The 13262-nt window shown below is 35.4% G+C and overlaps 1 protein-coding gene and 1 long non-coding RNA gene across 3 annotated transcripts in view; one reads left to right on the forward strand and one right to left on the reverse strand.

The window, feature by feature from the left end:
• The first annotated feature begins 9 nt into the window (after positions 1–9).
• On the forward strand, positions 10–2437 carry LOC122359038. Its single transcript, XR_006252677.1, has 2 exons — positions 10–207; positions 958–2437. It is a non-coding gene; the product is annotated as an uncharacterized LOC122359038 (long non-coding RNA).
• The window catches only part of pik3cb (phosphatidylinositol-4,5-bisphosphate 3-kinase, catalytic subunit beta), a 31921-nt gene continuing 20808 nt past the window's right edge, over positions 2150–13262 (reverse strand). For both annotated transcript variants that reach the window (XM_043259151.1, XM_043259150.1), the window contains exons 13-24: positions 12831–13019; positions 12629–12750; positions 12396–12539; positions 12196–12295; positions 10504–10688; positions 9692–9801; positions 7907–7985; positions 5994–6161; positions 5762–5885; positions 5380–5525; positions 5118–5250; positions 2150–3700 (exon numbers count right to left, since the gene is read on the reverse strand). In XM_043259151.1, the coding sequence (XP_043115086.1) occupies positions 3569–3700; positions 5118–5250; positions 5380–5525; positions 5762–5885; positions 5994–6161; positions 7907–7985; positions 9692–9801; positions 10504–10688; positions 12196–12295; positions 12396–12539; positions 12629–12750; positions 12831–13019 (1632 nt within the window). In that variant the 3' untranslated portion in view covers positions 2150–3568. The remainder of the gene's footprint in view (positions 3701–5117; positions 5251–5379; positions 5526–5761; positions 5886–5993; positions 6162–7906; positions 7986–9691; positions 9802–10503; positions 10689–12195; positions 12296–12395; positions 12540–12628; positions 12751–12830; positions 13020–13262) is intronic.

A 13262-nucleotide genomic window follows, 5' to 3' on the forward strand; every position in this document is an offset into this window, starting at 1 on the left:
TCAATTTTAGCTCCTCCCCTTCTACTTCCCATTGGCTGCAGCACTAGGGTTCCCATGGAAAACACTACCTAGTGACGTCAATATGCGCTCATTGGTGTATGACTCCGCCAGTCTCTTTATATAAATCTTGCAGGCGCCGCACGTGGAATCCCATGCCGATGCTATGATCTCGGAAAATAGAGTGACCGTATAAAGTTCAAAATGACGGTAACGTTGCTACGTTATATAAAGACAAAACAGAATCATTTATCATCTAAGTACCCCGTTGCATGCTTGATTTTTAATATCCTAACAACTGATCTACACTGCAGTTTTCCTGTCTACGTTTGTTTAATGCTGTGTTCTTTATTAGACATAATTTTGATTAACCGAAGACTTATTTTCACTATTGTAACCGCGGGTCACACCCACTGATTCACATAAACAAGGACTGCTGTATCTATTATCTTCGACAGAATGAAACGCAAACATCCGATTAAGAATTATTGTGGATTATTATGCCTGACCACGATTTCAAGGAACTGTGATGCAGGGTGCGATTTATGGAAAAAACGGGGATGCTTTTGAAATTTTTTATAAATGTTTTTACTACGATGGAAACTATATTTAACATGATAAGAGTTCAACAAAAGCATTGTAGGGCCTTATTTGTACAACGTAGCTTTTTGAAACTCAAAATCAGTTAAACCAAGACAGGATTTGATCTTGTGTAAGCTGCCCGGATGCATTGCAAATATGACTGCAAAACCTTTTTTTTCATGAATGTAATGGATTTAGGTTATTGGTAACAAATTTTGTCATGTAATCAGGAATCAGTAATGGATTGCAATTTGTATTTAATCTTTCCAACTCTGTAGTTAATCTGCTTCAACACACCATTTTTAGTTTTCCAGTAATCCTGAAGACCTCAATTAGCTGGTTAAGTTGAATTCATGTACCAGTGATTCTTGTCTCCAGTCCAGCATAGCCAGTGGTGTGGGCAGCCAATGCTGCGGCACCCTGGGAGTAGTTGGGTGTTCGGTGCCACAGCGATTTGAAGAAAGGACGGCCTGGTGTCAAGAAGCAACAAAGAAGACACAGATGATATTATGCAAATGGTACAGAGATTGGACTGCTGAGGACTAGGGTAAAGTAATTTTTGGGATAAATCCCCTTTTTTATTGTTAGACAGCATTCCAGGGTGAATTGCAGTTGAAATTGAGGCCTTAAAATAGAAGGATCAACACTGCAAATATTGCATAAATTTAATACAATTGTCAATAAAGCCTTGGCACTTATGAAATACATATAATTATACTGACAAAAATATCTATAAACACAGAAGCAGCAGACTTTGTGGAACCTAATATATTTCTCAAAATTTTGTCCAAAACCAGTACAGTTTTGGAAACCACTACATATGGCTGTCCTCTCAAAATATGCTCTATTTTAGGGTATGGGGGTAGTTTTGGACACAGCCTCTGTCAGTTCAAGTCCATGGAGGTGAGAACAATTTTTACAGTGTATATTAAAATTATTCAAACCTTTTTTGTGTTTTGTTGTTTTACAGCCATAATCAGGGTTTCATTTAGGTAAGGCTCTATTTTTCATGAGGATCATGATCTGTTGACTGTTATAACAATGTTCATTATATATGGATATACTTTTTATTTAAACACTTTTGTGCAGGTTTGTGCAAATAAATGTAGGGTGTTGCGCCTAGAACAGTTCAGTTCATTTAAAAATCATATAGTTATCCTCATGCTTAATGGGGAGTTACTGGGGTTCAAAATATTCATTAACGGCAGTTGTTTCATCCAAATGTTTTTTATTTTGCACCAAACTCTAAAATGATTTTTAACTTTTTTTCAGTTATTTATTATTTATTCAGTAATTGTACTTATGAGGGAAAGTTCAATGAAAGTAACTTTAATAGTATTTATATAAAATGGGCAAGACAGAGCAAAGCCTGTATTAAAGGTTTCAATGAAATCAAAAGTCAGTGTAACATACAGCAACATGAGCATACACACACACACACACACACACACACACACACACAAAATAAGTTTACAGTTGCACTTTTACATTTGCATATTGCACCAAGGCATCAAGACATCTTCTAAAATAGCATAAGGAGTAGGGCCAAAAGACATTTGAGTATAACCTGTTCTAGTGTAAAATGAAATTTATTTGATAGGCACAAATCTTACTCTCATATACCATAACAGCACAGGAAATGAATGTATAATTCTCTGGAATGTTGGTCCTAGAATCTTTGCATTGCTCTTAATAATCTTCTAATCACAGTGCAAACTTTCTTCCCATTCACACATACAGATATTCAGTGTAAAAATAACATGCTCAGTGCATCAAAACATCCCTAGTCACACAGCCAAAAAGAGAAGCAGCACTAGAGACAGCATGTTATGTACAGTAAAAAAAAAACATTGAAAATTACTCTCTGTGCTGTAAAATATAGGCATTAATCAGTAATTACTACTGCTTGAGCTGTCAGTAGACAGTAGCTGTCATGACAGTTAGACCTCCCCTTTTTGGTCCTTTGAGTCTTTTGTGCAGATATTCTGAGTAAACAGGTGGTTGAAATTGTGAGTTTCGATATGCAGGCATACATTTAGACCATATGCATTTGTGAATTACTCTTAAAATAACAGGCACCAAAATGAGCCGTTTCATGGTCGAAAGCTTTAAAATGTTTGATTACAATGCTGTGCTTACATAGAGATTTTCTTTATGGCCAGCACCAAACAAACTACATGAGCTTTTCTCAACACAGAGAGGAAAGGAAAGTCCTTCATCTACACAGCATTTTTTCAAAGTGATCCTCATTGAATATCTGTGTGTGAAGCCATCCCATAATTTTTATTATAGCCATCTCTGCTATATATAGCTATAGTAGTACTGTGGTATATAGGGACAGTGCTTTACTAATACAACATTTAAAACTCATCAAATATTTATACCTATAACATAATTCCAGTGTTTTTAAGACTATTCCTCATAATAAAGTAGTCTGGCACATACAGTTAAAAAGTTTCTTGTGCAGTGAGGCACATGTTTACCTTTTGGTATTATAAGATGCACTTTCTCTGAGCTTGTGCTTTGATTTGTCCATTTTCAAAAGTCCCAACATAAACATCTTTCTGAGTGGCCAAACCTTGTGTTGTTGAGCCATCTTTTAGGGACTCACGTTTCTCTCTAGAAGGATGTGCTGGACATATTCATTGTTTGACTTTTCAGTGGAGGGAGAAAAAGCTGAAACGTTTTCTTTTGTTACCTCGTAGAAGGCAATTATATCCAATGTCAAGGCAAGGTTTTTTACAATTCTCCTGTGGTCAGAGGCAGTTCATATTCAACAAAAAAAAGAAAGCGTAGAAGCTTAGAAGTTTTTTGTTTATTCCTGCAGACTCCAGATCTTTGAAAAATCACTTAAATCCATGTGATCTGGCCATCAATTTCGTAAGATCATAAATAAGTTGTATTGCATATCACTGTTTTGCTGCACTTTATAGTGCTTTATGGTGAACCCTGACGTCAGTTTGGAGCCTGAAGTTGCGTTTCTCTCGGTTTATGAAGGGTGAGCCACAATGTGGGCCATCCAGTTGACTTTGGTGGTCCAACTCTCTCGCAGAGCTTCATCAAACTTCTGCCGGAATTGCTTGAGAGCCTCCTCATCAGTTTTACCTAATGCCAGAGAGTCCTGGAAGACAAACATACAGCTGAAGTCATTATGTATGCAATTATTTTATAGATGATGATATAGATATATGGTTATTCATAGTTATATAATAATAATAATAAGAAGAAGAATGTCTTTAAAAAGTGAAAGTGAGAGAAAATGAGAAGAGAAGAAAAATAAATATTTTAATGAATACATAATGACAAGAAGGTATGGTAGTAATATGAGCTATATATTATTTAATATGTAATAATATGTATTTATGATTTATGGAATTTACTGAGGTGCATTAAGTATAGCAATTTTTTTCACATACAGATGCATACAATATATGAGACATGAATAAGCTTGCAGCTAGTGCATTTGCCTTGAGTGCATGCTGCTAGTTCATTTTAAATATTTTGTGGATTATTTTATTTAGAATTTTTATTATGCAAACATATATACTACTTGTGGAACAGGTGGCAAATCAAATACAAAATAACCAAGGTCAACAAAACATACATGACAGCCAACATTATTTGTGTGTGTGTGTGTGTGTGTGTGTGTGTGTAACTGGGTGTGGGGATGGAATTATATAAACAAAAAGGAACATGTAAAAAAGTACAACAGTAGAAAACAACAACAACAATAATAATAACAATAATAATAACGATTATGAAATCGTATTAATAACAAAAATTTGAGAATGAAAAATAATATTAGTAAAACAAATAAATGAACATATTGTTGTGTTGTGTAAAACTGTATTCAATACAGCATATGATAAATAGATATTTGAGCTTTCAACAAATGAAATCTGCACATTCCTTAAAAGTAGAATGAACTTAAATTAAATTGTTAGAAAAAGATCTAATCAACATGTCTAATCAAATACAAGCAATATTTCCTACAAAAAAAATAAAGATTAAAAATATAAGCTTTCTTTAGATGTAGCATCTAATGTAAGTGTAATAGCTTTCAACATGCAATGAATTCAACAATAAACACCTAAGCGTTTTTTATTTTTATTTTTTTTGCTGAATATACAAATATCTTTAATCTTGAATGTTGACTAAGAAATATGACCAGAAAGTACCATCATTTCTTTAAAGTTGACCATCACTATACAGTTTGTGTACAGTATAGGCTCTCTTTTTTGCATGTTACAATTTGCTAATTTACTTTTTGATCCAGCTGTTGTGGTTTGCTAAGAAATAATTTTCAGTGAACTCTTCCTCTTCCTCATACAAATCTATGATATGACCTTGACATAAACATTTAGGTTATTTTTATGGTGCTTTTTCAGTCATTTTGGAGCTTGTCATTCTTATTTCTTTGTATTTCATGAAACAGAAAAGGCTGTGCATTTTGAAAGAAACATCATATGGGTTCACTTAATCTGAGAATGAACAAAATTACAGTTCTCATTTTCATGTTTCAATGCACCTGTCTTTACCTTTAAATACTGTATATCTTTGACAGAAGTAAGCTCTGGCAGGCCTGCTGTGAGCATCAGAGCAAAGAGTGTGATGAACAGATTTCCATTCTTTCTCAGAATCAGATACGCCTCCTCACAGTATTGCCTAAAACTACAAACATATACAAAGTACCGTTAAATTTGCATCCTGTATGATTAGAAATTATGAAAAAGTATAAATCATGTACAAATTGTGCATTAAGAATGAGCAAGATAATATGTCAGTCAGTTTTTCACTAACTTTCCAAATTTCTCAGTGTTGCCTGTTTTTCCTTGCTGAATCACGTGGATGAAGTCATGTGTAAGAATGAAAGGAACACGCTCACGCTTGATCCCGAACTTGGACTTAAAGTTCCCTAGGATATGGCCGAAGTCTATGTGGAAGAGCTGAATTACGCACACACACACACACACACACACACACACACACACACACGCTAAATAATATATAATACACAAAATAAATTATAAATATAAATACAATACATATCCTGTTAATATAATATAAAAACTATTTTAATCAACAGAAGACCATGAAAGATTAAGTAAGAATAAAAGGCAGCATGCATCTTCTGGAAACAGTATATTCACAGTTTCAAGTATAGAATGGTTTTCCAACTTACCTGCCCTGTACTGCGAACCATGATGTTGTCACTATGCCGATCACCAATGCCCAAGACATAGGTGGCAACACAATAACCAGCACACGACAAAGTGAACTCCTCAATGGCTTTCTCCAAAGCATCTCTATTTCAACACATCACATGACAAAATAGTTTTGACTCAAACAGTAACTATATTTAATACGAACATAACTATTGTGAGACACTGTAGGCTACTACATGTCTAACTCACCCAGAGTTCTTGTCTTTAAGCCAGTTCAGTAGAGCATCTTTATTAAAGGCGGCGGCAGCAGCCATGTTGCTGCTTGTTTTTTGGATGTTCGCAATGGTGTCAGCTGATGACACAACCTCAATCAGACCAGAGTGATCTCCTGTTGCCAAGCAACCATAAGGCACAATTCTACAAGGTATATGAAAAAAAGAACAAAAACAAATACATATTTACAGCTATAAATTTTAACAATAACATTGCATTGATGCAGTGTACACAGATATAAATATAATTCAGCAAATGTTCATACATTTCATAAATAATAAATAGTGAAAATGTATGAAAAATGTTTATCTCAAGAGCTATAATAGATTTGTTCAGAGGGGTAAATACTTGAGTAATTTTACTTTATTACTGTACTTAAGTATTATTGGGCAGAAGTTTAACTTTATTCAAGTACTATTTAAACTGATTACTTAAGTACTAACTCTTCATTAATTCAACCCATTCTTGCATCCTGTTTAGAATATGTTTCAAAACTCTGCATCACATTGTTAATAAAAATTTAGATTCTTATGTCGTCCCAGATTTACTTTCTTCAGATGAACACAAGCAAAGATTGTTAGTCTGTGTAATACAAGACCACTACAGAAACCAGACAAAGTGAACATGACAGTAAAGTTAATATTAATATCTGATTTATTAACCGGGGTTGTATGGCTTACTGTCATATTCACTTTAGCGTAGTTTTTGAAATGTAATTTTTTGAGAGAGATGAGAAGAGTTTAGATGATTTTCTTACCCTGCATATCACACAATGAGGCATTGTTTCTAATTTCAACAAGTACAAGAATTTAATTGTTATATTTAGAAATCCACACTAATTATTTTTCTAACTGAAATAAAATTAAAATTACCTACCTAATAAATCTACCAAATATCTGAAATAATCTCAAAAATAAATAATCATTTTCTTAATCATTACGTATTCTCACCCCTTGGCGGAAAAAATATATGAGCTGTGTGTGGCGCTTTGGGGAAACATCTGCAAATGGCGCATCACGCACATTGGGTTATCTGACGGAGAGACGCAAAGCAGTTTATAGCAGAGTTCTGTACAGGTCCCAGCAGAACAACCGACCCAACTGACAGCAGCATTTAATGCTGTACCAGAGCTAAACGTTTGACAGACCGTTGTCTCGATCGATCCGCACCCTCTTTAAATATAGCCTATTACATCAGGTAGGCGAAATTCTTCTCTTGTAGCACAAGCAATCAAACCAACATTAAGCATACACATTCTAAGTTTGTGCTTTGAAGAAAAACACACGCAGCGCAACATCATAATTAACAGACAAAATGATGAGAACGCTCATCCTTTCTGTAAACAATTCAAAACCTTTGCCTGCATCTTGTGATCACCCTGGTTTTCAGATATGCATTGGCTAAATCACATAATACACACTCTTATAATTTTTCATGAATGGAAAAAAAGGCATTCAAACATGAACCTTTACTGTTTAATGTGATTGGCTTTTAACATTCGCCCAGTTGTGAATTATGCGCTAGTTCACGAAAAGTGATAAAGACGAACACAGTTACAATATCATGACTATGGTTAAAAGAAAAAAAACTAATTAGGCTGCAGTTATTTTAATATTAACTATTTCAACACATCAGATACAATCACAACTGATTTTAGTAAAAAGGCTTCAAGACTGCTTCATTTTGGCTTAGGCTTATATTTGTATACTTTACTGATTTCCATTTCTATAACGATCTGTTAATTCTGCTAACGTTAATTAAAACTGAAACTAAACTATAAAAAATAAATAAAAATGTCTTCACAAAATAGAAACTAAACTAAAACTAACAGAAATATTAAAGCAACTAATAAAAACTAAACAGAATTAACTAAATTAAAATAACTTTACCTGAGGTCCAGATTAGCCTCCTTCCACAGCAGATCCATCAACCTCAAGATCTGTAAAGTCAACATGTCTTGCCGCAGGTCTGAAAAATGCAGATATTAAAAAGTTTATTTAATCTAATCTTGTGACATTGCTTTGTCTTTGCCTATTATCTGTTTATTATCTACAAACCGGATTCCAAAAAAGTTGGGACACTATACAAATCGTGAATAAAAACTGAATGCAATGATGTGTAGGTGCCAACTTCTAATATTTTATTCAGAATAGAACATAACTCACGGAACAAAAGTTTCAACTGAGAAAATGTACCATTTTAAGGGAAAAATATGTTGATTCAGAATTTCATGGTGTCAACAAATCCCAAAAAAGTTGGGACAAGGACATTTTCACCACTGTGTGGCATCTCCCCTTCTTTTTACAACACTCAACAGACGTCTGGGGACAGAGGAGACCAGTTTCTCAAGTTTAGAAATAGGAATGCTCTCCCATTCTTGTCTAATACAGGCCTCTAACTGTTCAATCGTCTTGGGCCTTCTTTGTCGCACCTTCCTCTTTATGATGCGCCAAATGTTCTCTATAGGTGAAAGATCTGGACTGCAGACTGGCCATTTCAGTACCTGGATCCTTCTCCTACGCAGCCATGATGCTGTGATTGATGCAGAATGTGGTCTGGCATTATCTTGTTGAAAAATGCAGGGTCTTCCTGAAAAAGATGACGCGTCTGGATGGGAGCATATGTTGTTCTAGAACCTGAATATATTTTTCTGCATTGATGGTGCCTTTCCAGACATGCAAGCTGCCCATGCCACACGCACTCATGCAACCCCATACCATCAGAGATGCAGGCTTCTGAACCGAGCGTTAATAACAACTTGGGTTGTCCTTGTCCTCTTTGGTCCGGATGACATGGCGTCCCAGATTTCCAAAAAGAACTTGAATCGTGACTCGTCTGACCACAGAACAGTCTTCCATTTCGCCACACTCCATTTTAAATGATCCCTGGCCCAGTGTAAACGCCTGAGCTTGTGGATCTTGCTTAGAAATGGCTTCTTCTTTGCACTGTAGAGTTTCAGCTGGCAACGGCGGATGGCACGGTGGATTGTGTTCACTGACAATGGTTTCTGGAAGTATTCCTGAGCCCATTCTGTGATTTCCTTTACAGTAGCATTCCTGTTTGTGGTGCAGTGTCGTTTAAGGGCCCGGAGATCACGGGCATCCAGTATGGTTTTACGGCCTTGACCCTTTCTCACAGAGATTGTTCCAGATTCTCTGAATCTTTGGATGATGTTATGCACAGTTGATGATGATAGATGCAAAGTCTTTGCAATTTTTCGCTGGGTAACACCTTTCTGATATTGCTCCACTATCTTTCTGCGCAACATTGTGGGAATTGGTGATCCTCTACCCATCTTGGCTTCTGAGAGACACTGCCACTCTGAGAAGCTCTTTTTATACCCAATCATGTTGCCAATTGACCTAATTAGTGTTAATTGGTCTTCCAGCTCCTCGTTATGCTTAAATTTACTTTTTCCAGCCTCTTATTGCTACTTGTCCCAACTTTTTTGGGATTTGTTGACACCATGAAATTCTGAATCAATATATTTTTCCCTTAAAATGGTACATTTTCTCAGTTTAAACTTTTGTTTCGTGATTTATGTTCTACTCTGAATAAAATATTAGAAGTTGGCACCTACACATCATTGCATTCAGTTTTTATTCACGATTTGTATAGTGTCCCAACTTTTTTGGAATCCGGTTTGTATTATATCTGAGCTATCTGTCTCTCACCATCTCCATTTTTGAAGATGATGCCCACTGTGTCTCCTCCTAACAGCTTGTTGTTGTAAACAATCCACAGAGGTTTCATTTTAGAGTCCATGTACTTGCACCTCTCCACGCTGACAAAGAAACAGAAAAGTTAAACGTAAACGTATTCTGTATGAAATTATTCCAACAATTTAATAGCATTATCAACATAAAAATGTTAAATCTATAATATGTGTTTCATTAAAATATAACAGCCCGTTTAGTCTTTAAAACCCTCATTCATTTTCAGTTACAAAAGTTATTTAGCCTGCAAAGTTCCATAAAGAATAAAAAGCAGCCACAACCTCTTCCCTGGGAAATTAAGTGTGCTTATGAAGGGCTCGTGTTTAGCTCCCAATTTAACGGAACACAACAGAACAAACTAACCAGATATCATGTCTGAACATGTCTACTATACTACGTGAAGAGAAGTGTATGAAATGAGTAGTATGTCCAGATTTACAGTATTTAGGATTGAGAGTCTTACTTTTCAACATACAAATGTTTTTCTATACAGTTCCATTAAATTATAACAACTATCTGGGCCTTAACTTTCAGATCACATCATATACCCCAATTATTTCTTAACATTTCCCTCCAACAACATGCCATATAGAGAAAGCTTTTTATAACCTTATTATTAATGGAAGTGTAAAGACTTTGCATATTTCCTTTTTTATTCATGCTATTTTATCGCTATTTACTTTTTTATTAATTATGAAAATAGTTCAAAATTCAACTGATGTGCAGTGTACCACTGTATGCATAAAACAGCCCACAAACACAGATCTTACTGTACTCCAGCGAGCAATGTGTTGGGGTTGAGAGGTGAATGCAGGTCAGAAAGTGTTTCGATGAATCCCGTCTGTCTAAGGCAAGTCATCATGGCCTCTTTAAGATGAGCTTGTTTTGTCTTAGTTTTTATGGTGCCCAATTTAATCAGCTCATTTACAGCTTTCAGCTTACTGAGAGCTTCAACCTTTAAAATAATAACAAAACACCATAATGGTTAAGTTCCACAATCAAGATCAATATGAAAATAAAATCCAATATGCATTTGGAAAGAAATGTGCATAAAACAATGATGCACACACATTTAACAAATAAATGCATTTATATCAAAACAATAACACGTTTTAATGTCTAAACAAATCGCATTGGATGAAAATACAGATTCTTTTTATTTTTTTGCATTAATGAAATACACTTGCATGGAATTCCAGGAAGAAAGAACTTTTACAAACTTATAAGTTACCATAAATGTGAACGTGAAACAGAACACCAGCTTTATTCAGACAACTTTAAAAAGGCAGTTTTCTCAGTATTTAGATTTTTTGCACCCTCACATTGTCCTATATTGTCTTAACAAATCCTATGTCAATAGAAAGCTTATTTTTTTGGTTTCAGATGATATATTAATCTCAATGAAATTAGCCTTATGACTGATTTTGTGGTCCAGGGTCACAAATGTTTAGTGATATTTAGATGCTAGAAGAGCAAGCAGACCTACAGATGTTTTTATCAAAAGCAATTTACAGAATAAAATTACAACAACAAAAAAAGATTCAACAAAATTCCATGAATTGATAAGCGATAAAAGTCCCTTCCATGTAAAGTCAGCTGTGTCCATTGGAGGGCGTGCTCCTGGAGGGCAAACTTACAGATTTTAGATCCAGCCTTAACTAAACTCACAAAGAAGCTAATCAGGTCACATGTTCAAATATGCTTACTATACTATGTAAAAAGTATGTGTGCAATAGTATGTGTTTTGAGTAATATGTCCAAATGTATAGTAAATACATCCAGCTATTCTCAAGTATAACTTCAATATTTCACTATTCCATAAGGCCACAGGAGAGCAGCCTTGAGTGACAAGAAAGCTGGAAAATTCTTTATCAAATCAGTAAACAATTTTTGATGCTGAGAAAATCTGCAAGATTATTAAGGCAGATGTGTTAGAGTAGACTGTAGCCAAGCTCTGCAGTAAGGTGGAAATCTTATTTTTAACAAATCTATTAAAGAAGAGGTCACTGAAGTGAACTTTTGACTTTATTGTGAAATGTCCAGCTCTCGTTGTTGCCAGGCTTTGTTTCTTAAGCACTGTTCCTCTTTGCTAATAAGTTTGTCAGAGTTTGGCATTTGCTCATTAGTTTTGACATGGTTCCCTTTAACATATAAACATTTAGTGACCAGTAGCCGAAACTCAGTTATGTTGCTTTAACTTGCTTTTTAAAATGCAAACCAATGTCCATTACAGCTGATGTTTTTTTGATTGGAATGTAAAGATTTGCTTTCACGTTGCTTTGACCTCCACCTTCTGGCTACATCTAGAATCTGATTATATATTAATTTGTAGTATAATAGTATATTTTTATATAACCCCAATAGTATTCTGATTTTATATGAAGTACAATAAATGCTATCTCTGAATTAAATTTAAAAAAGAAAATCAGTAATTGAAATGAGAGAGAGAAAAAAAAAAGTACCTGTTTTTTGAGAACTTCTATGTGTGGGATGCAGCCTCGGCAGTATGCTTCCAAAATCAGAGCAAAATGAACTGACACGGCTGGCATGTACATTTCAGACCTGCAATGTACAATACATGCAGTCATAAATTCTAGTTTCTAAATAAGCATATTGAAATAAATATTTACATATTCCAGCATCTTCACATGTATACACTTGCCTGAGATGCCAGAAGAGGAAGTGGCCAATCTTGCGACTGGACTGAGCGCGCTCCAGGAGGAAGCGGCTGAGGGCGCAATCATAGTACGGCTCGTAGCGCAACACCTGCACGAGCTGCAGTAAATACTGCAACAGCTCATCATCACTAACACACACAGAAACAAACATTTAGGATTTCAGCATTTCTTATGAGGTTCCTTGACAATGTGCTCTCTGACAGCATGGACCTCTCACCTCATATCTCTAAGGCAGTTGACCGCAAATTCTCGGACATATTGGTCAGGGTAGTTGAAATCCAGAAGTTCTAAGGCATCCCGAGGGCTTAGTTTGGGCCAAATCTGCAGCAAAGCCTGTAGCTGCAGCACAAAAGAGAGAATTTTTAAGGCGTTTCAACCCATCTCTTTTTTAATGTCAATGTATATGGTTGGTGGTTTACCTGAGCCATGTCTTCATGTTTGCTCCATTTCACAGACAGCAGCAGTTTGGGGAGAGATTGAGGAAAGTTTTCTCTGCAGTCGTAGCGAAGCGTCCATATCAGATCTTTCTCATTCTCACAAAGCTGAGAGAGAGGATCCCTCTCCATGATCTCCTTTAGCTCTATGTAAAACTTCTTACCCCCACGACCCTACGGACATTCATTTTAATATTTTTAATCCAGACAACTCACAGACACAACAGTTTTTATATGGAGGTAATGATATTATCACCTATTTTGTTTTTTTATTTATTTTCAACTTGCTTTAATGTGTAATGTTGTTGTTTGTGAAAAAGGATCTGAATAAAGTTACAAGACACAAAAAGGGGAGTCATAGGGAGTCATTCTCGAAATCAGTCAGCACTTTTTCCTCTCTTAAACTCTCGATTGTAG

Source organism: Puntigrus tetrazona, chromosome 15 (assembly GCF_018831695.1).
Source record: "Puntigrus tetrazona isolate hp1 chromosome 15, ASM1883169v1, whole genome shotgun sequence".
Taxonomy (NCBI): domain Eukaryota; kingdom Metazoa; phylum Chordata; class Actinopteri; order Cypriniformes; family Cyprinidae; genus Puntigrus; species Puntigrus tetrazona.